General features: G+C 40.3%; 2 protein-coding genes across 2 annotated transcripts in view; one reads left to right on the forward strand and one right to left on the reverse strand.

The window, feature by feature from the left end:
* Positions 1-22364, forward strand: part of VAB2 (ATPase, V1 complex, subunit B protein) — a 30261-nt gene extending 7897 nt beyond the window's left edge. Inside the window, exons 6-15 of the mRNA XM_010268591.3 lie at positions 17619-17730; positions 17834-18042; positions 18766-18891; positions 19027-19164; positions 19944-20094; positions 20205-20287; positions 21189-21236; positions 21390-21443; positions 21642-21725; positions 21823-22364. Of these exons, the coding sequence (XP_010266893.1) occupies positions 17619-17730; positions 17834-18042; positions 18766-18891; positions 19027-19164; positions 19944-20094; positions 20205-20287; positions 21189-21236; positions 21390-21443; positions 21642-21725; positions 21823-22008 (1191 nt within the window). The 3' untranslated portion in view covers positions 22009-22364. The remainder of the gene's footprint in view (positions 1-17618; positions 17731-17833; positions 18043-18765; positions 18892-19026; positions 19165-19943; positions 20095-20204; positions 20288-21188; positions 21237-21389; positions 21444-21641; positions 21726-21822) is intronic.
* Positions 22365-24295: 1931 nt separating this feature from the next.
* LOC104604299 (NEP1-interacting protein 2-like) lies at positions 24296-26539 on the reverse strand. The gene is made up of 5 exons (XM_010268592.3): positions 25978-26539; positions 25297-25475; positions 25121-25204; positions 24860-25027; positions 24296-24749 (listed from the first exon to the last, which is right to left on the reverse strand). The coding sequence occupies exons 1-5, from the start codon at positions 26123-26125 to the stop codon at positions 24627-24629; spliced, it is 702 nt and encodes a 233-aa protein (XP_010266894.1). The 5' UTR covers positions 26126-26539; the 3' UTR covers positions 24296-24626.
* Positions 26540-27768: the final 1229 nt, after the last annotated feature.

Here is a 27768-nt window from a genome sequence, read left to right on the forward strand (position 1 = left end):
TTCAAGAGGAGAGAAGAAGAAGGTGGCGGCAACTTGGGTTCAAAGAGAGATTTTTCAAACATAATCTCTTCTCTTACTCCCTTAATTCTATTTCATTAGGTTAAACTTCAGTAATTTACAGAGAAGCCCCTAGTTGGGCAGAAAATTAAAAGACATAATATAAGAAAGAATAAAGCCCAGATTAAGGCCCATTACAACAAAGAACATAAAAGATAAAAAAGAATAAACAGCCTATGGGCCATTCGGCCCATCTTCTCTACACTCCCCCTCAAGCTGAGCATAGATGTCAATCATGCTGAAGTTTAGCCTTGGGAATGCCCTTAATGAGGAAATCAGCTAACTGTCCTTTAGAGGTGATGAAAGGTAGACACACTTCTCTAGAAGCCACTCTTTCTCAAATGAAGTGTTTGTCAACTTCAATATGCTTAGTTCTGTCATGTTGCACTGGGTTGTGAGCAATGTTGATGGCGGCCTGATTATCACAGTATAACATCATTGGCTTATCATGCTCAATACCCAATTCCTCCATCAAAGATCTAAGTCACAATAGTTCAGAAACTCCATGAGCCATGGCTCTGTATTCTGCTTCGGCTGAAGATCGAGCAACAACTGATTGTTTCTTGCTTCTCCAAGAGACAATATTACCTGCCACCAATATAGTACCCAGAGGTAGATCTTCTGTCATCAATGTTTCCGGCCCAGTCAGCATCTGTGTAGGCTTCAAGTTTCATATGGCCATGCTTAACAAATAGAATTCCCTTTCCAGGGGAGCCCTTCAAATAACACAGAATCTGCTCTGCTGCTACCATGTGAGTATCCCTGGGAGCATGCATGAACTGACTGATGCAACTACCAGCATATGCAATGTCTGGCCGAGTCATGCATAGATAAAGAAGTTTTCCAAGTAGTCTCTGGAAGACTCCCTTATCTTCTAACAATATTCCATCTGAAGCAGAGAGTTTATGTCTCATATTGATAGGAGTAGCAACTGATCTAGCACCCATCTTCCCTGTTTCAGAGAGCAAATCAATTACATACTTTTTCTGAGAGATTAGGATCCCATCCTTGGATCTAGCAACTTCTATGCCAAGAAAGTATTTCAATTCCCCCAGGTCTTTGATCTCAAACTCTGTATGAAGGAAAGATTTGAGATCATTAATCCCTGAGACATCATTACTAGTCACAACAATATCATCAACATACACAATTAGGTAAACGACCAAGGATCCTCTCCTCTTCACAAAGAGGGTATGATCAGACTGTGTCTGTACATAGCCAAAGCTAACAAGGGCAGCCCTAAACCTTTCAAACCATGCTCTAGGGGATTGTTTGAGTCCATAAAGAGATTTCTTTAGCCTGCAGACCTTTCCTTTTGTATCTGTTTCATACATCCCTGGAGGAAGAAACATAGACCTCCTCATGTAACTCTCCATTCAGAAATGCATTCTTTACATCCAGTTGATAAAGTGGCCAGTCTGAGTGTGCAGCCAAAGATAGCAGAACTCTCACATGAGTCATCTTGGCAACAGGGGTAAAGGTCTCCAGATAATCAATCTCATATGTCTATGTATAGCCTTTTGCAACCAGCCTAGCCTTGTACCTTTCAATGGTGCCATCAGCATGATATTTGATAGTAAAAACCCACTTACAACCCTACTATATCCTTCCCTTTAGGCAAATCAACCACTTCCCAAGTGTCATTCTTGTGCAGGGCATCAATTTCTATTCTCATAGCATCCCTCCATTCTGGAATATTAAGAGCTTCTGACACAGACCTAGGAATTGGGTTAGAAGCAACAGAAGAAAGGTAGGCAAAATATGAAGGAGAGAGCAAACTATAAGAAAGGTGTTTGGAAATGCAATGTGCAGTACACTTCCTTTTTCCTTTCCTAATAGCAATGGGGATATCAAGGTCTTGGAAGGATGGCTCCAAAGGGGCTGTAACAGAACCTGTTGTCTCATCTGTAACTGGAAGTGCATGAGGCTCATGTGTTGTAGGGGAAACAATCTGCTCATTTCTGGTTCTCTGCCGTTGGTACAACCTGGGATTAAAAAGAGGGCGAAGAGGTAAAGGAGGAGGAATAGGAACACTAGAATGAGAGTGAAGTGATTGATCCTCCCTTAACTCATTTGAAGGAGGAAGAGACTCAACTGGGACAGGAAGAGGAAGAGCAAACACCTATGACTAATCCTCCCCCTTTGGACAATGTCTCTCCAAAGAAGAACCATAAAAGGAAGAAAGCTCATCAAATGGGCTTTTGGTTCAAATTTATGTCTCTGGACACTTGGGATATGTACATAACAAGTGCTGCCAAAGACATGAAGAGGAATAGGAAAAAGATCCTTGTCTGGATGAAGAAGACTAAAGGGAGACTTAAACCCTAAAACCCTTGATGGCATACGGTTTATAAGGTAGGTAGCAGTGAGAACAGCATCACCCCAAAATTTTGTAGGGACATGTGAGGCAAATAGAATATTTCTTGCAACTTCAACAATATGTCTATTTTTTCTTTCAGCAACTTTATTCTGTTCTGGGGTCCTAACACAGGAGCTTTGATGAATAACCCCTAAATCAATGAGATAGTAGGTCGGGTTTTTCTCAAAATATTCTTTTGCATTTGTCGGATTTGAAAATTTTAATTCTGTTATCAAACTGAGTTAGGACAAATTCATGGATTGAGAACTTCATCATGAGACTTTATCAAAAATATCCAAGTGAACCGAGAAAAGTCATCAATGAACAAGATAAAATATTTGTAGCCATCCATAGAAGGTAAGTGGTAAGTCCCCCACACATCAGAGTGCACAATATTAAAAGGAGAAGATCTTTTATTACTCAGAGGATAATTGTTTCTACAATGTTTTGACAGTTCACAAGACTCAATGAAGGCTAAACAAACTAATTCCCTTAAACAGTTTTGGGAATAAATGACTTAATGTAGAAAAAGAAAGATGACCCAAATGAAAATGACATAACATGACTCGACTGATGGACTCTGTAGATGTAGACCCAAAAGTAGCTTTTCCAGGTTGTTCATGGCACTGTCCAGGAGTTTCCAGTAGATATATTCCATTCGCCTCACGACCACTCCCAATCACCTTCCGAGACTCCAAATCCCAAAAAACACAGTAGGAAGGGAAGAAGGTTACACAACAGTTTAATGACTTAGTTAAGCTACTTACAGATAACAAGTTTGTATTTAGTTTGGGTACATGAAGAGCAGAAGGAAGAACCAAGGAGTCTGTAGCTTTGATGGTTCCCTTGCCGGAGATAGGGGCAAGAGAGCCATCAGTTAGGGTGATTTTGTCACGTCCAGGAAGTAAATCATATGAAACAAACAAAATAGAAAGGCTGATCATATGATCAGAAGCACCAAAATCAATAATCCAAAGGATCCTACGATTACTTGAAATGGTTGCATGATTGGCAAAAGTCCGTATACCTGAATGAGCAAATGCAGAAGATGTTGAATTTCCTGGAGTGTTGGAAGAAGAGGTCACACCCTCTAGGTGACTGATCATCCTCCCAAACTTCTTATATTCTGCCTTCATAGTTACTAACTGCTCACTAGCCGTCATCTCTTCAGTTTGGTATCTGTCACTATCTAGGACCAGCAGCAACATCGGCACTCCTTGCCTTTATATTATCAGACTTCTTCTGAAACCGAAGTGGTAGGAGCTCAGGATGCAATTTCCAGCACTTGTCTTTAGTGTATTTTGGCTTTTTACAGTACTCACAGATAATCTCTTTTTTCCCTGAGCTACTTAGAGTCCCTGCAACCCCCTTGGGTTTCACTCCCATATTAGCAAAGTGATCATTTAGACCAGCCCCTTGGACCTGGACAAGTCTTTTGCTTTCTTCACTATTTACCAAGGCATATGCTTGAGACAGTGAGGCACTATCCGTGGATAAAATATTTTGCTTTGTAATGTCGTACTCTGGATTTAGCCCTATCAAGAACTCAAACACCCTGTTTCTCTCAACCAGTTTTTTGTAGGTTTTAGCATCATTAGTGGTGTCCCAGGCTACAACTTCTATCAAATCTATTTCTTGCCATAAAGACTTCAATGTTGAGAAGTATACAGCTAATGGTTTCTCCCCCTGTCTCAAATTCTTCACATCACTTCTCAACTTGTAAACCTTGGCCACATTTAATTTTTGTGAATAGGTTTCAGCAACACTATCCCAAATTTCCTTTGCTGAATTCATCCACAAATAGTGCTAACTAATATGTGGTTGCATTGAGTTCACAAGCCATCCAATAACAGTATAATTTTCTTGCATCCACTTTTCATATGATGGATCATCTTCTGGAGGAGCCTTTTTGCTCCCGGAGATAAAACCCCATTTGCCTCTACTACAAATATGAATTTTTACTGATTGTGACTGTTTTGGAGCAGCTACAGTAATCCGAACCAGTGAAGAAGGAAGAAGATGAGGAAGAAGACAAGAGAAAGAGATAACAGGAGGGTTTAGTCGAAACTTATTAGTTTCCCATTCAGTCGACCCCCTTATGTTTATTAGGTTCTAATTACACTTACAAAGACTAAACTGCCCTCACTTAAGTGTGGGGCTGAGTGCTCTAATAAAACAGCCACATAAGCAAAGTACTTAACTGACATGAGATTACTAAACTACCCTTATTCGGCTCACTCTAACACTCCCCCTCAAGCTGGAGAATATATGTCATATAATCCCAGCTTGTTACATAGATGGTTCACTTTCCCTGAGTTTAGAGCTTTTGTAAACAAATCTGCCCATTGATCATTCGAGCCCACATGATCTGTGTTTATCTCTCTAGCAAGGACCTTCTCCCTCACAAAATGGCAATCAACCTCTATGTGCTTTGTTCTCTCATGAAATACAGGATTGGATGAGATATGGAGTGCAGCTTGGTTGTCACAATACAGTTTCATAGGTTTATCCATGTGAAACCCAATTTCTTGTAGAAGATTTCTCAACCACATTAACTCACAGGTAGTATGTGCCATGGCCCTATACTCAGCTTCAGCACTACTTCTGGCCACAACCGTCTGCTTTTTACTCTTCCACGTCACAAGATTTCCTCCAAGAAATGTGCAATAGCCCGTAGTAGATCTTCTATCATTCACTGAGCCTGCCCAGTCTGCATCTGTATACCCTACTACTTCAAGTTTTCCTCCTGGTTTATACAATAGTCCACGACCTGGAGCTCCTTTCAGATACCTCACAATTCTAAGAATTGCATCCCAGTGAGGTATACGAGGGTCCTGCATGAATTGGCTCACCACACTGACTGCAAAGGATATGTCGGGTCTTGTGATAGTCAAATAGTTCAGCTTCCCCACTAGTCGTCTATACCTTCCAGGATCTTCAAATACTTCTCCTGTATCACTACTCAACTTAACATTTGGTTACATAGGGGTCTCAGCCGGTTTTGCACCTAACAGTCCTGTTTCTTCCAATAGATCAAGAACATATTTTCTTTGGCACAGATTTATACCTTGTTTTGACCTGACAACCTCTATTCCCAAGAAATATTTCAATGTTCCAAGATCTTTTGTTTGAAAATGATTTTGCAGAAATACCTTTAATTTGCCAATCCCCAATTTATCACTGCTAGTAATGACAATATCATCCACATAGACCACTAATAGAATTTTCCCAGCTTCTGAGTCATAGCTGAACACTGGGTGATCTACCTGGCACTGCTTCATTCCAAAACTCTTCACCACTTCACTGAACTTTCCAAACCAAGCACGCGGCGATTGTTTCAGCCCATAAATTGCCTTCTTTCAATCTGCATACCTTACCATCCTCCCCCTAAGCAACAAACCCAGGTGGTTGCTCCATATATACCTCATCCACAAGATCACCATGGAGAAAGGCATTCTTTATATCAAGCTGAAACAGAGGCCAATCATACATAATTGCCAGGGAAATTAGTACACGAACAGAACCAATCTTAGCACCGGAGAGAATGTCTCCATGTAGTCCACTCCATACAACTGTGAGTAACCTTTAGCAACAAGTCTGGCCTTCAGACGCTCCACACTACCATTTGGCAAGTATTTCACAGTATACACCCATTTACATCCCACAGCATGCTTACCAGGTGGGAGAGTAGTAAGTTCCACGTTTGAGTATGTTGAAGAGCAGAAAGTTCCTCCTCCATTGCCTGCTGCCAATCAGGTGAACTGAGAGCTTCTTGAACATTGCTAGGTATGAAAATAGAGGATAAAAGGGAAACAAACTGGCGATGTGATGTAGAAGGACGAGATAATGAAACAAAATTAGAAATGGGATGGAGGGTAGAACTGCGTTTACCTTTCCGTAAGGCAATGGGTAGGTCAAGGTTTGAAGGTTCAACAATAGGAGCCATGAGAGGATCCGTAGATGAGGTAGAAGCTGGAGGAGGGGCCGGTGTCGTTCGACGTGTATACACTTGCCGGATTGGTGGACGTTCGGTGGTGATCTGCACGGGATGAGGTGATGAGTCTACTCCAACAACAGCATCTGGAACTGGATCACTGACAGGGAGAGGAAGAGGAAGTGCAGGTGGAGACAAAGGCGCTTCAGGAGTTGAGAAGAAGGGGACTGACTCAAAAAAGGTGACATCAGGGCAGACATAGCACTTCCGGGTAATGGGATTATAACACTTGTACCCTTTTTGAGTCCGTGAGTAGCCAAGGAAGACACATTTAATTGAGCGTGCATCTAGCTTGTCTATTCCAGGGCTCAGATTGTGGACAAAGCACACACAACCAAAGACACGAGGAATTAATGGGAATGGAGATAAAGTGGGAAACAAGATAGAGAAGGGGGACCGACCATGAAGGATGAAGGAGGGCATCCGATTAATGAGAAAACATGCAGTGAGTACAACATCACTCCAAAAACGTTTAGGAACATTCATGTGGTGAAGAATAGACCGAGCAGTTTCAAGAAGTTGACGGTTCTTCTGTTCAGCTACCCCATTTTGTTGAGGGGTGTATGCACATGATGTCTGATGAATAATGCCATGCTGTTCTAAATACTGTTGAAATGAAGTAAGAAAGTATTCACGACCATTATCTGAACGGAGAATTTTGATTGGAACAACAAATTGTGTGCGTATTTCAGCATGGAATTTTTGAAAAATGGAAAACAATTCACTTCTTTCTTTCATTAAGTAAATCCATGTCATTCTTGAACAATCATCAATAAAGGAGACAAAATAGTTGTACCCATTATAAGACTCTATTTTGATTGGACCCCAAACATCTGAATGAACCAAAGAAAAATGACTCAACATACGACTCTCAACTCTTGGAGTGAAGGACACACGACGATGTTTCCCAAACTGACATGACTCACATTGCAAAACTGACAAATGACTCAATGACGGGACCAAAATCTTGAGAGCCTTGAGAGATGGATGTCCCAGTCGGCAATGCCATTGTAGAGGAGTAAGCGAAGTCTGAAGAGCAATTGAAGATCCACCACCGTCAAGATAATACATTCCACCAGCTTCATGCCCCCCACCAATCTTCTTCCCCGTCTTGAGATCCTGAAAAACACAAGTGGAAGGAAAGAAGGTAACAGAACAGTTAAGAGCTTTGGTTATTTTACTAACCGACATAAGATTGAATGGAAACTTAGGGACATACAAAACAGATGATAAGGGCACAGAAGCCATGTCAACATTACCAACACCACATATGGGAGATGAGGACCCATTGGCAAGTGTAACAGTTTGTGATGTGGAGGTTTCAGAAAGAGAAGAGAACACACTTGGAGTCCCGGTCATATGATCTGAGACTCCAGAGTCAATAATCCAGGGAGAGGTTTTAGATGACATGCAAGCAATACCTGATTGGGCAAGTGTGGCAGTGGTATGCTGTGAAGTAGTTTGAAGGAACCGTTCATACTCATCACGCGGTACGCTCACCATTTCCCTCCCAGAGGTAGATGTAGATGTGGGATGAGTTTGGTCTGCCGGTTTACCGTCACTGATATCAACCTCACCTGCTACAGCATGATTAGCCCATTTAGAGGGAGGGCCATGTAGATCATAACAGAAATTCACTGTGTGTCCCTCTCTACCACAACGAGTACATTTCCTTGTAGAGTTATTCTTCCCTCTGCCACAACCTCCCCCTGAGTCACGACCACCCCGACTAATCATAGAACTGCCACGGCCTCCTCGGGGAGCATGACCTCCCCTTCTTGTACTATGTCCAACCCCTCGAGCGGTCACAAGTGCTGATCTATCAGACTATGTGGAGTTCTCTGTCTGTCCCAAAGAAATTCTACGAAGCCTTGAGAATACTTCCTCAAGTGTAGGAAGAGTAGAGCCCCCCAATATTTGGGCTCTAACTGGTTCATATTCCGACTTCAGCCCCACTAAAATCTTGTAACATCTAGTTGCTCCCTTTGCTGTTGCTGAACTTTAATATCTGGAGTAAGGGGGTGATAGACATTGAGTTCATTCCTTATATTCTTCATGCTGGCATAGTACTCTTCTAGTGTTTTGGTTCCTTGTTGTAAATCAAAATACTCCTGATAAAGCTGATACACTCTTGTTGTGTTATCTTGTCCAGAATATAGCTTCTTAGCATGCTCCCATATATCCTTAGCCGTATCAAGGAACATGAAGTTGGCACTAATTTTGGGTTCCATACTATTCCACAGCCAAGTCATGATTTGAGCATCTTCTTACTCCCAATCATCAAACCCTGGAGAGTCCTCCGGTGGCTTTTCATCTCTTACATGCTTTACTTTCTTTTTTGCCTTGAGAAACACTTTCACTGATTTAGCCCATGGAACATAGTTCTCCCCATTCAGCTTAATTGAGGTCATTTGTACCCCTAGGTAGTCGGAGGAAATTACCACATTAGGTTTCTGATCATTGTAGCCATCTCCTATTGCTGCCATTGTACTCTTTCACAGTTGCCTCTAACCTTACTTCTCAGCTACAAGCTGATTGATGTTGTTCACAGTTTGATACTTCAGCACCTATTGCAGCCCCTAAACACAACAGTGGGAGTACACACTTGTTCTTCTTCACACTACTGTTGACTTCACACACCTACGACCCACATAAGCATCACAAGCACCACAACACAACAGTAGGCCCTCTTACAACCACTCAATAAAAAAAATTGTGCATCACAAGCACCACAACACAGTCAAACTGCTACACCCAGTTCAGATTTGTTTAACACACTTAAGAGGGCATTACACGACCACAAGGAGCTTGGCAAGGTCACTGCATTCCACCTTACACCACTCAGCCACCTACAGCAGCCCTAACACCACTCAATAACTCACAGTAGCCCTACACCATTCGACTACTGCACACACACAACCCTTCTTAGGGCAACAATGAACCTAGTTCTCTAGGTTCTAATCAGTACTAACTGATTCTTGAAGGGTTCCTACCCAGAAATACCAGCAACACAAAAGGACTAAATAACCAACCTTCCTTTGAGAGTATCAGCCAACCATTCACTGCTGAAATCACCTTCCTTGATGAAGAAAACTGTGCGTAGCAGAGAGCAACGAGCTGTGATGTCTCAGACCTAGGGCAAACCAGCTCTCTCCATTAACTAACCAGAAACGAAGAAGAGGGTGTCACAAACACAGCTGAGATGCTTTGCAAGCAGAAGCAAGTCAGAAACCTCGCTCTGATACCATGTTTTGGAGCAGCTACAGTAATCTGAACCAGTGAAGAAGGAAGAAGAAGATGAGGAAGAAGACAAGAGAAAGAGAGAACAGGAGGGTTTAGTCGAAACTGATTAGTTTCCCATTCAGTCGACCCCCTTATGTTTATTAGGTTCTAATTACACTTACAAAGACTAAACTGCCCTCACTTAAGTGTGGGGCAGAGTACTCTAATAAAACAGCCACATAAGCAAAGTACTTAACTGACATGAGATTACTAAACTACCCCTATTCGGCTCACTCTAACAGTGACCAAGCCAGATAATTAGTTCCATCCAGCTTGACTGTGGTCACAACCAGTAGAGAGTCTACAAAAGCTCCCGGAACCTGTCCGGATTCAGCAACATGCTTGTTTTCAAAGTCTGAGGAGTTCATCTTCTTAAATACTTCAAAAAATGACTTCAAACAACTTCGAATAACAACAAAAACTGTGTTGTGAGCCAACCTCTATGCAGTTGTACCAGTAACCTGCGTCACACCCGAAAGCTGGGAGAAATAGAGAAAACTCAGCCGCTCCTTGTAGACTTCACAGAACACCAATCCACTTGATTCGATCTTCAAGAAGAAGAATGAGAAGGCCGTCAATCACTGAGCGCCCAGGTCAAACTCCCTATGGGCCCGCAATCAGATTTCTCCAGAAAATTAGGGTTTCGGGCAACACACTTGAATCTTCCAAGAGGACGACAAAACCAGTCCCCTTCTCTCCAGAAACCACTAACAACTGGGCTGAAATAGGTTTTTTTAACTATTCATACGATTCAGTGTGTATGGGAAAAAAAGGTGAAAAAAAAGGGAAAAACGAGCTTGCTCTGATACCAAGAAGAAAAACAACCTTTTCAGAAGAAATGACTGTTTAGAAAGTTGCAAAAATTCGAAAGAAAGTACCAGAAATCAGAGTTCAAGAGGAGAGAAGAAGAAGAAGAAGAAGGTGGCAACAACTTGGGTTCAGAGAGAGATTTTTCGAACATAATCTCTTCTCTTACTCCCTTAATTCTATTTCATTAAGTTAAATTTAGTAATTTACAGAGAAGCCCCTAGTTGGGCAGAAAATTAAATGACATAACATAAGAAAGAATAAAGCCCAGATTAAGGCCCATTACAGCAAAGAACATAAAAGATAAAAAAGGATAAACAACGTATGGGCCATTTGGCCCATCTTCTCTACAGTTTCTTTCCTCCCATATAGTCTATGCCACACCATCTCTTGCTACTTCCATAAACACTTTCCTCTTTTCTTCTATTGCCTCAGGAAAGAGGGGTTGAAGAGACTTACTACATCCTATGGGGGAGCCCATCTGCATCCAAAGAGAGAACAAACAATTTCCCAAATACAAGAAACAAAAGAGCAGGCTAAGAGTAAATGGGGTAGGGTTTCACCACAAGCCTTACAAAGGGCACACACATGAGGAGAGAGACATTTGTTTGGCCTTCTTTTCTGTAACACATCACAAGTGTTTACCTTCCCTAGGAACACTTCCCAACAGAAGGCTTGTACTTTAGGAGGGATCGGTTTGCACCAAATTTCTCTCACTAGGAATTTCACCCTCCAAATTTTCAAAATGAGTGAGAAGACTGAAGAAAGAGGCACAAGAGAATAAGCCGTCAGAGGTTGGGGACCAGATTCTATTGTCAGTTGTATTTTGGTCTAACTGGACCTTCTCTAAGGTTGAGATCAAGAGAAATAGGGAAGCACATTCATTTTCCCTCAGACCCCTTCTAAAGCCAAAGTCCCAAGAGAGACTCGAGTCTGAAAGCATGCCAACCCTAGCAACAAGTTCATTTTTAAGGCTTGATAGAGTAGAGGTCAAATTTAATACTAAAGGGCAAATCCCCTACCCATAGGTCTTCCCAAATATTAGCAGCAAAAGAGCAAGATATCAGCAAATGGTTATAACCCTCACCCTTCACTTTACACATAAAGCACTAATTTGGGGACAAACACATAAGGTTTCTTCTTTTGCAAGTTTTCCATAGTATTGATCTTACCATAATAGGCTTCCCAACAGAACACAACTATTTTAGGAGGTATTGGCCTTGACCAGACTTCTTTAACAGGGAAAATCTGAGAAGAGGGGGCGAAGCAAAGGGATTTAAAGAAAGATGCACAAGTGAAGGAGCTAACCAGGGTTAGAGACCAAGCCCTTTTATCCAGGTTAGGGGGGGTCCAAACACATAGAGTCTAGAAGCAACAATAGCTTTGAAACACAAGAAGATTCATCATTCCTTAACCCTCTTCGGAACCCAAAATCCTAGTTTAAATCCAAAGGGAGAATTGGGGGAGGGGGGGGGGAAGGAACCTCGAAATAGATTTCTTTTTAAAGCGGGAGATGGAATGGAGAGAAGGTAAACAATCTTTTAGGGGTTGAGTGCTCACCCAAATATCTTCCCAGAAAAGAATAGAGTTTACAAAACAAACATCATACCTTACAAACTTGAGGAATTTGGGGAGAATGCCAGAAATTGCCTTCCAGGGTGTTGTGAGCAAAGCCCTCCGTGATACCCTCGCGTTCCAACTTGATTCAAAACAGCCATGGATACTCTTCACTACTTCATGCCACAACCTCTCTCTCTCTCTCTCTCTCTCCAAGGGCCACCTCCAAATCCACTTACCTAAAAGATATTCATTCTTACTCACTACATTCCCTAATCCTAGGCCTCCTCCTTTTTTGCTTCGACTCACCACCTCCCACCTAAACAAGTGGTCTTTTTTCTCTTCCCTAGGTTCCCATAAGAAGTCCCTCATCAATTTTTCCAACATCTTTGCCTCCCTTTTAGGAATTCTAAAGACTGACAGGAATTATATTGGCAAGTTGGCTAGAGTTGCCTTAATCAAAGTAACTCTACCCCCCCCCCCCCCCCCCCCCCAAGGAAATATAGTTTCTCTTCCAAGCAACCAATCTTTTTTCAAATTTTTCTACCACCAGGTTCTAGAATCTACTTTCCTTTGGATTAGCACCTAAGGGAAGTCCTAGGTAGGATAAAGGCCACTGTGGCCAAGTGCGTTCTAAACAGGCTACTTTAGGCTCCATCTCCTCTCTGTTCAGATTAATTCCAACAACATAGCTATTCTCAAAATTTATCTTCAATTTCAAATTTGAGGCCCTCTCAAAGTGAATTATTAAACCCTTCAGATTTCTTACCTCCATCAATTCACAACCTTCACAAAAGATTATTATATCATCTGCAAATTGAAGATGGGTAACTGAAACTCTGTCTCTACCTATTTTCCACCCTCTTAAAGACCTAGCCCTATCTGCTTATGAGAGGAGTCTATTGAAAGCATCGATAGCTAGAGTGAATAGGAAAAGTGGCATGGGATCGCCTTGTCTCAGACCCCTACTAGCTGGAAAAAAACCATTAACTACCCTATTGACCAAGATGGAGTAATGGTGGGAGGATAGGCAATCGTTTATCCATTTGCACCATCTATCCCCGAACCCACACTTAGCACAAGTCACAAGAAACCCCATTCCACTAAATCGTTTATCCATTTCCAGATCTAGTTTACAAACACAACCTTGATGACCCAATCTCTTCATCTCCTCCACACATTTGTTTGCTATTAGAATTTGATCTACTATTTGTCTCCCATGAACAAAAGCTCTTGGGCCACCTTTTTAATCCTCAAAGATAAGACCTTAGCCACAATCTTATACACACTAGTCACCAAACTAATAGGTCTAAAGTCCTTTGGATGTTTGGCCTCTTTCTTCTTGGAAATCAAGGCTAAAATAGAAGCATTAATTCCACGACTAATCACTGAATTATCCTCAAATTCCTTGAAGACCTCAATCAAATCTTCTTTGACTATGTCCCAAAAATCTTGAAATAAAGCCATAGTAAATCCATCTGGCCCTGGTGCTTTAGATCTGTTCATGGAGAAAACAGCTAGTCTAATTTCCTCCTCAAAGTTCCGTTCCAATCAGCTTCTACTCTCTTTTGGAAGCCTCTACCATTTGCACCTTCCAGTTCCACTCTAGGTCCTAGGGGTCTCCTCAAGATGGATTTGAAATGGTCAACAAAACAATTGGCTATCCTCTCTTGGGAATCAAGGACTAGCCCATCCACTTTCAGTTTGGATACTAGGTTTTTCCTTCTCCTTCCATTGGATAGTTCATGGAAAAATTTAGTGTTCACTTCTCCTTCCTTGAGCCACTTACATCTAGACTTCTGCCTCCAAGAAATTTCTTCTCTCAAAAGGACCTCATCTAGATCGCTTTTTAGTTTCCATCCCCGGTCTCTTTCCTGCGAGTTTATGATTCTTTGGGATTCTTTCGCATCCAAATTTGGGTTACCAAAGAGGATTTCATTTCTTCTATTCTCCCAAAATGCTCCCTATTCCAATCCTTCACATATGCTCTCATTCTTTTTAGTTTTTTGTGAAATCTTACCGCTTTCCACTTCACCCCCTTTAATTCTTCTCTCTACCATTCCTCAACCTTTTTCACGAAATCTGGGTGAGTCAACCACATGTTTTCAAACCTAAAGGGTTGGGGTCCTTCCCTAAAAGGCTCCTGTCCTAGGCCAATGGGGCAATGGTCAGAAGTGACTTTAGGTAGAGCTCTAGTTATCAAATCCACCCACTTGTTTTCCCAACTTTCATTGAATAGGAACCTATCTAATTTGAAGCAGGTTGGTACCTCCTAAAAGTTGGACCAAGTATAGAGGGCTTGCAACAATGGGAGTTCCTTCAACTCACAACTATTAATGAATTCATTGAATTTCCGTATGCTGGTTGTAATGACCTGTTGGGGATTATTTGATTCATTCATAAACCGAATTACATTGAAATCCCCCCAAACACCACAAACCATCCCAAAGCCCTTGAATTCCATAAAGTTCCTCCCAAAATTCATTCCTTTCTCTATAATTGCTTGGTCCATACACATTAGTTAGTGCCCAAGTAAATCCATCCTCTACCATCCTGAATTTTAACAACAATGAGAAGTTACCTATCAAATCCTCCAATACCTCCATAGTATTCTCTCTCCAAAATGTGGCAATACCCCCCAAAGCCCCCCAAGAAGGTGCAGAAACCCGACTTATTCCTCTAGATTTCTAGATGCTTCTTGCCCATCTTCTATCAATTTCAGCTAATTTGGTCTCCTATAACATCACAATATCCAGCCTTTCCCTTCTAAGGAGGTCCTTAATTAGCCTTCTTTTCCTAGCACTCCCTAGCCCTCTCACATTCCAACTGATGATTTTCATGGAGACAAGATTTGGCATCTCCCTTTGAGATCAGACCCCTACTTGGAGGCATTCCTTCTCTCCCCTCTTCCGCCAAATTCCAAATCTTCTATGTCTGATCAACCTCTCCATCTCTGATCTTTTCTTCTTCCTCCAGTTGTTAACTATTCCAAATTTGCTTAAGACTGCTTTTGTTATGTTTCGCGCCTCCAATATTCCTTGGTTTTCCTCCAAAGATTCCTCTGTTTGCCTATACTCCTTAAGGAGAGCACAAATCTGTCCCCAAATTCTCTCTAGTTCCTCTTTCTGTCCCCTGATTGATGATTCTATGGTCGGTGACCAAGATATGTCCTATTCCTCTAAACTTCTATCAATGCCGGATGGCTCTAGCGAATTGGGAGCAGATTTGGGAACTGGTATCCCCTGCTTCTCCCCTATAAGAATTGCGGTATTCTCTGCTTCCTTAGGTAAAGAAAGAGCTTGAGAGGGCTTCTTCTGGGCTAAATCTGTATGTTCCATGTCATCATTTTCCAAAAATAAGAGCTCAATGTGGAAGCTCTCATCAACACTAAGTGATTTGGTTTTTGTAAGTTCCACACTTCCAATACTTGAGGAGTCTTCAAAGTCTGATTCCGAACTACCTTCTTTCTCCGTCGCACAGCCTTCAAAAGGGTCCGTAACATTCTGATTTATCATCTCCAGAAATGAACACCCTGTCTCCACTGTTGTCGGGTGCTTCTTAAACCTCGGATTGCGTCGTTCCAGAGAGTTAACCTTTTTCTTAGTGCTTGGAACCCATACCCAGTTCGGATTTGCCGTTCCACCGAGGCTGAAATTTTTTCTTGCGAGCGGTGGAAGGTTTGTCTTGCTCGAAAGGGACAATGATGGACCATCTTTTGCATAGATCATCTCCTCTCTTCCCTTGGTCACGTGCCCTCTTAAAGAGGTGCACAGCTTGTTAAGGCTTGGGTCCACCCCTTTTAATAAAGCTGGCCCAGTACTAAAGGCCGGTTGTTTTCAGATGGGCCTGGGCCCAGTCCCCCAACCTCTTTAAAAGTCATCTGTTCACTTAAATCTTCACGTGATTGGCCTCGGTTCACTGGACCAGACTGAACCAGCTCACAAAAATGGTTTGAAACCTGATCTCTAACTGACCTTCGCTCAGCTCCTTTTGAATTTTGAACCTCTTGCGCGTGCCTGTTTTCATTTAAGCCTCCTGTCACCGTCTGAACATAGGATCTGCCATCCCTCTGCGTACCCTTCCATGCAAACTTTCCCCAAGTCTTAATGTTATTCTCTTTTTTTCTCTTCTTTCTTGGTTTCCTCAATTGACTTAGCCTCTTTTGTAGTAACAACTCTGCCTTGCAACCCACATAAACAGGCTTGTTCTGTCCCTTCATCTTCCTCCCTTCGTTCCTCCTTCCATAGCTGAGCTTCAATGGAAGTAGCAAGCCAAACAGGGTATGCTAAACCATCTGAAACAACCTCTATCTTCCTTGGAATATCACTGGGTTTAACTCCGCCTAGATTCAATGCAACTGAATGAATATCATAACCAAAGACACCATCTAGTCTTGCATCACAGATGATAGCTATTGACTGTAATACTTCCTCCTCCCAGAGATTGAATGGCAACCCAAGCAGTCAATCTGTTACATTATCCTCAATCTCAAAACTTTTGGTGTTAGAGAGAGGACACCATTCCGAGACTGTGACAGCACCAGCCTCTGAGTGAATATTTAAAGCTGATATCTCTACTTCAACTTCACCCAGATCAATCAGAGCTTTACAAGATTCATAAGGTGTAATCACATCAGCTTTGGCAGGTTCAATTCTTTGAGTATCACCTGCGCAATACCCCTCCAATTCTTTGGTGGGCTTGAAGTTTCCACCACAAATTTCTTCCCCCAGTCCTCATTTCCTCCTGTTGCTACCAATTTACAGTTTCTTCTTCCTTTTTCTGCAATCACCCATTTCCTGTCATTGGATTCTTCCTCTCTATTTTGTTTACCTACTTTCTTTTCCTTTGCTACAGCTTCTATTTGTTCTGTTTTCAGCTGTTGAGCAAAATCACTCAGTAACTCTGCCACTAGCTTCCATCGATGACCCCTTCTACCTTCTGGGAAGCAAACTGACTGCTTCTTTCTTCCTCCAAAGAATTCTTGCAGAGTTATGTAGCATCCTTTTGCATTCTTTTTACAATCCAGCTCATATCTCTTTCTTCCATCTAAGTTGAACTCCATAAAGTTCATTTGTTTACCTTTAGAACTTGCTCCCAAAACAAACTTCTGCATCCAATCGATCATTTCAAGACCTTCCAGCAGTACTGTGGCTTTCTTTGCCTCCCTAATCTTCAAGCTCTGCAAACCTCTGATCCTTTCTCTTCGAAAATTAAATATTTTGCTTCAATCTTCATCCCTTTCCTCCATCTTGCAGCTTCTACGAACCTTTCCTCCTCCATCTTGCAGCTTTGGTTTGTAACCGTTGGAAATATTGATCTTTTATGGTTGGGACTCTTTTGTGCTTATACCATTTTGGGCCAAGTTATGGACCAAACTGAAAATGTGTCCTGCACCAGTTTGATCCAACAATCCAACTGATCTGGTTTTTAAAACATTTCTATGACTAACAGAATAGGTTTGTATTTTGGATTGACCTCAAAGCTAGCATTTTTGGAGACTTAAGGATAAAGACAGGACTAGTTTTCCTTGGTTCTGATATACTTCAAAATTTCATTTTGCAGGTTTTGAAGACTCCTGTCTCTCTGGATATGCTTGGTCGTATCTTTAATGGATCAGGAAAACCAATTGATAATGGGCCTCCCATCTTGCCTGAGGCTTATTTGGATATTTCTGGTATGTTATTTCAGGGAATTGTTTTTGTATTGTCAATTTCTAGCTATTATGCCTTGAAATTTCTGCTATTGCCACATATCCTGTAATATGCTGTGTTTTTTAGGGAGTTCTATCAATCCCAGTGAGAGAACATATCCAGAAGAGATGATTCAAACAGGGATTTCTACGATTGACGTCATGAATTCCATTGCTCGAGGACAGAAAATCCCTCTATTTTCTGCTGCTGGTCTTCCACATAATGAAATAGCTGCTCAGATATGTCGTCAGGCTGGTCTTGTGAAGCGGTTGGAGAAGTCTGGGAATCTCATGGAGGTATGCTTGGTGCATTAACATTTATAAGATTTGATTACAATCAAGTAAATCATTTAATGACTAAGAGCTAGGAAAGTGTAACTTATTTGATTTTGCAAATGGTTTAGTTTTGCATTGTAAGTTAGATTTTTAAGAGCAGTTTGTTAAGAACTTGTTTCTATTGAAGATGTGTGTAAATACAAAAGTTTCATTTCAAATCTTCTGGTTATGGGAAAGATTTGGTAGTATTTTCTGTCAAAAGTTGGTTACCCGTGGGCCGTGTCAATTTAAGTTAAAAGTAGTAGCATGATTATTGTAAGGGAAGTAGGCACAAATTGGGTTGGGTTGAGAATTTCTTAAAACTTGAAAGGGGGCTGGACCTGAGGAAGTTCTTCAAACCAGGTACCTAATTTGCACCCATAGATTATTAATTCCAACCGGCAAAAAAGTTAAACGGTATTGTATATTGTTATTTAAGAAGCAATTGTTGTTCCCTGTCTTCTTTTATTGTAGTTTCTGCCAGAATTTGGTTATCCTGTGTCAAAACCGAAATAGTTTTACCGGTTCTAATGATCCAGGATTTGTAAACATGTTTAATTGGAAAAGTTGAAATGCTATATGTAGTTATTTGTGCGGCAACTATCCCCCCCCCCCGCTCTTCCGGGTACACCATGTTCCACAGCTAGCTTTGTTTTCCTGGAGGATGAAAGTCAATCATATTTATCCAATTTCATGAATTTACAGGATGGAGAGGACAATTTTGCCATTGTTTTTGCAGCTATGGGAGTAAACATGGAGACGGCACAGTTTTTTAAACGTGATTTTGAGGAAAATGGATCAATGGAGAGAGTGACCCTTTTCTTAAACCTGGTATTGTCATCATGTTTCTGACCTTTTGTTGTGATGTTATTTCTTTTTAACTCTTTTTTATGATTATTAATTTGATATTTGAAATTGGTGAAGTATTCTTCCTTGTGTTACTATTTTGATATGCTCATTGAACAGGCAAATGACCCCACCATTGAACGTATTATTACTCCTCGAATTGCTTTAACCACTGCGGAATATTTGGCGTATGAATGTGGGAAGCATGTTCTAGTCATATTAACAGATATGAGCTCCTATGCAGATGCACTCCGTGAGGTTAATATATGTTTTATTTTATTTTGTCACTTAGTAGAGTGTCTTTCTGAAAGTAATGGCAGTGACTTAAGTAATCCCACTAATTTGTGTTATAACTTAATAGTTGCCTTATCAATAACCAAATAATTTGTTGAATTATGGTCACAGAATGCTAATTACAAAAAAAAAAAAAAAGCATGGCCGAATAATTTTTCATGTCATATTACCTATTTTGTCCTTGTTTTATATGGCTGTTGATCAAAGTCATTGTTCCTTAATTCGTAGTGGTTTTTGTCTCTACTATTTGCAAATGGTCAACATCTTCATGGTGCATAGATATCAAGCTTAAGCTAAGGTGGATTGGCTTCAATCTGCATGTTTCTCATCCACCTTTTTCAGTTTTGGCTTGAGGTATTTTGTGGGACCCTAGCTCTCACATCTGTGTTGTGAGATATGAACCCTGATGCCTTGGATGATCTACATATGCAATTGGGAATATTCTGCCTAATGACAGATCACAAAAATGTGTTCAACCTTGATGGATGGTTGCATGTATTTATATGCCATATATTATCCATGTGGAACTTTAATCCTCTCATCATATGCAACTTTTTTTGTGAATTTTGTTCACCTTTGAGCCTGCAATGTAAATCCAGCTTACCAGCAACCAAATCACAAGCTCATAATACCTAATACTTCATGGACTTAATTCATCAAGTGTTTCATAACTGCCACTATGTTTTCTGAGTACTGTCAATGTATTAAATATGTATTAAACAAACCATCAATTTTGCACACAGGTATCTGCTGCCCGAGAGGAAGTGCCAGGAAGGCGTGGCTACCCTGGGTATATGTATACTGATCTGGCAACAATCTATGAACGTGCTGGACGTATTGAAGGACGAAAAGGCTCCATCACACAAATACCTATTCTAACCATGCCTAATGATGGTATTGCTGTCATTCTCAGGATCCCTATCCACATGCACAAAATGCTGCTATGCATCCTTGTTTTCATGTGTGCAAACACTGATACATCTCATTCTCTTGTGGATGGACAGACATAACACATCCAACACCAGATCTTACAGGCTACATTACTGAGGGGCAGATATACATTGATAGACAGCTTCACAATAGGCAGGTAAGGCTATACAACTAAAGGTTCTTCATTTAATATAATTGGGATAGTGAATGAAAAGTTCATCATTTATGCAACTAAGAGTTATCCACAACCAGCATGGGAACCTCAAGGCTAGGGACAGCAAATCTTTACCTGACCCACTGATATAACTCATTCTTTCAGTTTAATGTTGGCATGATATATGTTGTGAATTTGCTTGATTCAAACTTGATTATCCAAAAGTCAGCCTACTGTGGCAAGTTTTGCTGAACTAAATCCCAATGAAGACAATTCTTTAGGGCAATCTTCCCCTCTTTATTGTTGGAATCCAGTGTTCCTGGACCAGCTTTATCCTTTTTCACCTCCTTGAGACTGCAATGAATTGGCAGTTACCTGTTATGAGGTCATTAGATAAGGCACACATTATATAGTAATGTCTTAACAACATAAATTCCTGGATCTGGGCCATTTGAATAACAAGGAGTTGTTGCAACTGTGTCTCCTAGAATATTTTGGATTTTGGAAACAATCAAAGTTTTAGCAAAGTAAAACCTTGTTTATAGTGTGATTTGGCCAGAAAGTCATGGTTTGTGTATAATATCAGTGTATGGTGTGGGTGTGTATGTTGGGGGGAAGGGGGGGGGGCTAGTGAACTGAGTTAAAAGTCTTAGCAAACTATAACCTTGAATATATTGTGATTTGCCAGAAAGTCATGGTTTGTGTATATATTAGTGTATCGTGTGGGTTTGTTAATAATTGGACTCTTGGCTTGGTCTAATTGTAAACAGTTCTCTGTATTAACTACTGCTCAACTTCTCAGCTTTGAGTTGAATCTTATGATATTTAATTAACCATTTGAAATTAATCTGCGTGAAGAATTCAATTAATTTTAGAACTGAATTTTTTTATTGCTTTTAAACAGATTTATCCCCCAATTAATGTCCTTCCATCACTTTCACGGTTAATGAAGGTAAGCTGTTATGAGCAAAGCTCTGGTTTGTTTTTTAGTCTCAATTGGCATGTAGGACTCTGTTCCATACAACTCTTACGTAAACTCATATTTATAAAAAAATGGAGAGGCTAAAATTTGCTTATCTTATTCTATTATTGCTAATTATTGCAGAGTGCTATTGGAGAGGGAATGACTCGCCGAGACCATGCTGATGTGTCCAACCAGGTCAGATTTGAGTCTTAATATGTACTGTACTACATCTTGGACTCAGAATTCAAGACTGTTCAATTTTGGGAAAAAAATGGAAATCCTGTACAAAGTTTCAATTATTTGGAAATCTAGGTGAAACTTTGGGAGCTCATTTTATATTTGTTTTATTTCATATTTTTGTCTATTTACTTGTTTATTTGTTTTGGTGTTCAGCTATATGCAAATTATGCTATTGGAAAGGATGTACAGGCAATGAAAGCTGTGGTTGGAGAGGAAGCACTCTCTTCGGAGGACCTGGTCTCTCTCTCTCTCTGACACACACACACGAACAACACATGCAGTTTCCTTTTTGTATTGTGGAAATATTAACTATTAGTTGTCCTGGCAAAAACAGCTTTATCTGGAATTTCTAGACAAATTCGAGAGGAAGTTCGTAACTCAAGGAGCCTATGATACCCGCAATATCTTCCAGTCACTTGATTTGGCTTGGACACTGCTTCGCATCTTCCCCCGTGAACTACTCCACCGTATACCAGCAAAGACCCTAGACCAATATTACAGTCGAGATGCAACCAACTGATAATAGCAAGCAAACTCCTTTTCTCTAGTTTCACTGAGAAATTCTTTTCTTTAGTATAAGCTCCCCAGTTTTTTTTTTTTTCTTTTTTCTCCCTTGTTTTCCTATATAGGCTGCATAGCTTGTCAGTACCAGGTGAATAAATGAGGGGGCTCTTTCAAGCCCCCTTACTAAAGCTGTTCATCTAGGTTTCTAGTCATCGATATTCTTTTATGAAGAACCATTTAGCTTCTGTAATATTTCTACTTGTATTTATATATTTTTGCTACCCAGATATATTGAATGGGCATGGCATAATAATTGAAGCCTCGGGAAGACAGGAACTAGTGTTTACTGAATGTCATGTTTGTTTGGTTCCCTATGTCTTGGCAGTTAGCATGCACTTCGCCTACTCAATACCTGTGTTTTCATCTCAGGAATTTGCATATTCACCTACTCGGTTTAGTCTGCATCTTAATTGCTTTAATTTGCCCTTTACTAGAGATTCCTGCTAACACTGTAGAAGTGTAGAGAGTGTAGACATGCTTCTGTATTTATCTGGGAAGTTCGGCTTAAGAGCAATGATCTAATTTGTCCCTTACTGTAGACACGCTTCTTTATTATCTTGATTAGTAAGATCTATCATGTCACCCTTATCTGGAAAGTTCAGCTTAAAAGCAATGTTTTAAATTGAGACATCCAAACACCAGGCCATTACCCTTATCTGTATTGGCCCGTCCCGTCATTTAGAACTAAAGGCCATTACCCAATGTAGGTCCCAGTTATCTGGGGCCTTTGATAGGGATGGACTGGATACGGTTTTAACCTTTGGCATTTTTTGCATAACCACTCAACTGGAACCCACGTTCTCCCGCCTGGTAGCCTGAGATCTTTCCATTGCACCATGTAATGGCCATCTAGAACTAAAGTCCTGTTTGGTTTGCGGGAATAGGGGTCTGGAATTGGTCCAATTTCAACTGTTGGGTTGGGTTGAACCGGAATCTCATTCTTATTCTTGGTGCAATGGCATTCTAGAGGGAATGGCCATTCCCAACATCCTTTGGAATGAAAACCCATTTCAGCTTTATTTCAATTCTTGTTTCAACCAAACAGATTATGGGAATAGGCCATTTTAATTTTAATTCTGATTCCAAAGGATTTCAATTCCAACTGCAAACCAAACAGACCAAGACTTGCTTAATTACAGGGCACTTCACATTTTGGCGTTTTAGTTACTTTCAAGGTCTAAATTTTGGAGTAATTCAATTCTGGAATACTTGAAAAAAGAAATATTATTATTTGCTTTAAGCTTTTGGAGTTGTTCATTCACCCAACAAGACATCAAGACTGGCAATTAACTCACTAGGGTGGCAAAGAGAAAGATTGTCCTGATCATTTAATAAAGGGGCCCGTAGAAATTGGAAATTGGGAATTAGGAATTAATTGTTAATTGTTACTTGGTCACAACAATTTGGGCGACATAGGGGGATCATGGCTTACTGGGCGTCTGTGACCGGCGGTTTCCATGGGGTTGCAGCCTTGGGGCATTGGCGCATCACGCATTGTAAATGGGCTGGTGTAGTGTAGGTCCGGCCTCCCTCCCATCGCCCGGGGTTCTGGTCAGTTGACTCAAACTCAGCCACTCGCTTTGTTCGGTCTCGTGTATTTACTCAACTCTTAATATCTAAGGGTCTGTTTTGCAGTTGAAATCAGATTTTATTCTCAAGAGAGGGAGGGAATGGCCATTCCCTAATGCCATTCCAGCAGGAATGGGATCTCGATTCCATCAAACCAAACAGTTAGAATATTCCAATTCCAGTTCTAGACCCCTTTTTCCTGCAAGGCAAACGGGGCCTAATTTCTTTTAAATTTTTAGCATTTCACACTGTTGGGGGACTGTTGCCTGTTGGTATTCATCCAGCCATCCATTGTTTTGTTTTCCTCTTGCTGTGAATATCAATCAATACTCGAATATTGTTGCCATAAAGTCTGCTGTTTCGTTCAACTCAATAAAGTTGAAGAACGGTGCAAAAGCCCCTAAAAGGCTAAAATCCCTCGAAACATTACACCTGCTAGAGAGTCAAGTCGGTGACGACCTTTCGACGGGATGGCCCAGAAAGATAACTCGGTTGGTAGGATCAGGTTTGGTCTATATTAAATTAATAACTCGGTTGCTTCCTGGGTTTTGCAATTTACAACAATGTTTTATTCATATGGTTTCTTTGAGTTATCAGCAAAATCCATGAGAACCTTGACAGTAGGGATGGTGGTTGCTGTTTGTAATCTATACAAGTCAAAAATCCAAGACCACTTCCAATTGAAAATTATGGTAATTTCCCAAGGTTTATTATTAAGATTAAGCTGAAATTATATACTGCAATTTATTCTGAATATTTGCATGGAAGCAACTACAAAAAAAAGGGAAAAAAAAAAGCTCAATTTATTTTATACATAATCGCTTTTATTGACAACGGTCAATATCGTGGTCATGAAACGGTAACTCTGGACTAGTCATAAAGGTGGCAAGGGGAGAAAACTGGATGTAAAATCTAAAATCTAAAAATTCAGACAATAATCAATGAAAAAAATAAACAAATAAAACTCTATTTTATATTTTTATCGTGTAATTCACACCAGGAGTATTACAGATCTCTTCTGCAATATGGGCAAGAGCCATGCCTGACGAGCCATTCGTCAATGCAAGGTAGATGAAACATGTGGCCACAGTGAGGCAAGCTTCGAACAATCTCTCCAAGCTGGAAGTCCTGAAAATCAGAAACATGGATACAAAAGTTTGAATAAGCGTTTCAGTTTTTCGTTGAATAATTAGGGAAAACAGAGATGAGTTGATGTGAAGGGAGAACGAAGGATAAACCTGAAGGCACACAGAACAACAGATCTTCTCCCCGGAGGAGTCCACATTGTTGTTGGTTGTGACTTTGATCTTTGGGATCTTCTCAACTGAATCTCCGGACAACCCTCTGGTCCCGCCGGTCTCGAAGATGTTGGAAACCTCGTCGAAGCTCGATTCTCTAGCACGTATCTGATCAAACACAACCAAACTGTAAGCGAATTATCATTCACAGGTCACCGCTCACCTCCTTGCTGTTTCCACTCCAACAGCTCGGTTATGTACCTGACTCTGTACTGCTTTCAGCATCACTGGACCAATCCGCTCCCGAACCAGTCTTCCACTTATGAGGCTTCCAATGACATCAACCTGTGCAGAATAAATCGAATTTCAAGATAAAATTCACTGTTTTTCCACCATTGAATCCCGATTTTTGTTTCTAAATAAAAAAAATGAGTTACCAGGAAGAGGAGACATCCAATTCCTGTTTCGTCATTATGCCAGAGATCAAGAGAACACTCGAAGACGTCGATTGAGAAAACTGCCCCACTGATGGCTCCAACTGCGGCTCCACGGAAGAACCCACTCTCTGTTTCTTGGCCTATCAAGGCTCCTGTCAAGGCTCCTAATGTACAACCCACTGAAAAAAAAAAAAAACAAAAAGAGGGGAGAAGAGACTTATTCCATTGGGAACAAATTTGAGAAAACCCTTTGTTCACATGCCAAAGAGGGCAAAAAAATCGAAAATGCTCTGTTGATATTAAAATCTGTTTCTTCTTCGTGATTATGTTTCAAATTCAGCCAAGATAACACCCAGATGAGACTTTTATTTTTAGAAAAATCACCCTTCTAGAGAAAGGGGGAGAAATTGTCTCCCATAATTTCAAACCAGAGATCAAGCCAAATTCTAATTCACCAAAACAGAACCAAACAAACAGAAAACATAATAAAACAAAAACAGAGGCAGAACCTGGACCCACTTAATAGTTCATAGCCGATTGAACGAATTCAAGAAATTCTTTTAAGAACAAGATTGAGGGAGAAATCGAAAGCAAACCTCATTTTAGTCATTATATTTAGCTAACAAATTCTGGGAAAAAAAAACTAATAAAGGGGATCGAGATGATCGAGAAGAGACTAACCCATTGCAAAAAAGAAGGTGAAAATTGCAGAGACGAGGTTCCCAAGAACTGTTGTCACAGCGGAACTACAAATATCTCTTACTCTTTCAACCCAAACTCCGAACGAAAAATGAGAAGAAGACGAAGATGGGTAATCATAAAACTCCATCTTTTTCCTTATTTTCCCTCCTGTTCCTATTCTGTGTTGAGAAGAGAACAATGAAATATATAAAATGGAATAAAAGGAGGTGTGGTTGATCGTAACCAGATATAAAACCGAAGCAAACGAAAATGGATGCTTAGTTCCTTAGTCGTTAAGGCTCGGAGAGGAGACTCGGGAAAGAGAAAGGGGGAGAAGGAAAGACGAATCCCACCGCATTCATAGCTTTCTTCATTCAAAAATGAAATCATCCAGATGTTATTTATTGTCAAACCCAAACAAAATTGAAGTACCTAATTAATTAATTGTTTATTTTATTTCCGTCAAAAGAAAAAGACGAGAAGTTTCTGTTTTTGATTTCGGTTGGGGTTGAAAGTTAAAACCGAAATCGAAATCGAAATCGCCTGCAACTCATCCAATACCGAGGCCGAAGCTTCTCTTTTTCTCTTTTGGCCACCCCTCGTTTTCCAAGTGTTAGAGATATTTTTTGTGCCGTCAGAGCCTGAAAGATCCAAATTACGATTTTACCCTCATCATTATTTATTTTACCGTCTCAAACGGGTCGGGTCTTTTTGGTGGTCATGGAAACAGAACGATTGTGGGAAGCGATGTAAAACATAGTCTATGTAAATGCTGATAAAACTGAACTGATGTAAATTTTTACGTCGATACGTTTTACATCACTTCCAAGCGCAGCCTAAAGGAAAAATCTATGATGCCAGAAAAGACATGACACAGAGAGATTTTGGATCGGGGTTGGACCTGAACTGATTGGGGTCAGTTCTGGTTCCAAGTTTTGGTTCTGGATATATTGTCTCGATTTTTTATCAAGTTGGAACTAGTTCCACCCAATCTCCCATATACTTTAAATTAATAATACATATATAATATTTTTGATAGGTTTAATATGATCGGGTCAGATCCAATTATCCTAAGAACCAATTGGTTCAGTTTTAGGTCTAAAAGTACAGACCACTATCAGATTTGATTCTGTTCTGGATCCTTAGTTGTAATTGTTGGGTCTGCTCCAATTCGACCCAGGCCCAATCCAAACCAGACTTGCTAGCCCTAGAGTTTTTGATAAATAATACATTATTTGTTAATTTCAGTTTATTGATTAATTGTTTTTCCAATACCATATCTTTTCCATATATCATAGTCAAACCTAATTTATTAATATTTTTATAATGACGGTTGATTGGTTATAAGCTTTTCCATTATCATGTTTATCTAGTATCATAATTGAGAAAAATATAATTATCCTCAATTCTTTCCGTTTGATTTGAAAAATACCTTTTTTTACTTGCCGATTTGGAAAATAATCTTGAATAGGAATACCATTTTCATATAACCACCATTTTTTTTACTATGAAAATCTTTTTGTTTTATAAAAAAAAAAAAAACACGTGCAGCCAAACGATATAAGAATAGTGTTTTGCTTTTTCTGTAGAAATAGTTTGTTTCCCACCATTTTACGTGCAACGAACCAGAGATGGAGAATAGAACACGACAATTTGGTGGTATTAATCAAAATTCAAGAGAGTACTTTGTTTGGCTAAAGTTTTTCAGTATCATATCTTTCTTATATCATAGATTTTTAAGGGTCTATTCACTTAATAGTTGGAATTAGAATCAAAATAGGAATCAGTCTC

The sequence above is a fragment of the Nelumbo nucifera genome, chromosome 6 (genome assembly GCF_055504915.1).
Source record: "Nelumbo nucifera cultivar China Antique chromosome 6, China Antique-T2T, whole genome shotgun sequence".
Classification (NCBI taxonomy): Eukaryota; Viridiplantae; Streptophyta; class Magnoliopsida; order Proteales; family Nelumbonaceae; genus Nelumbo; species Nelumbo nucifera.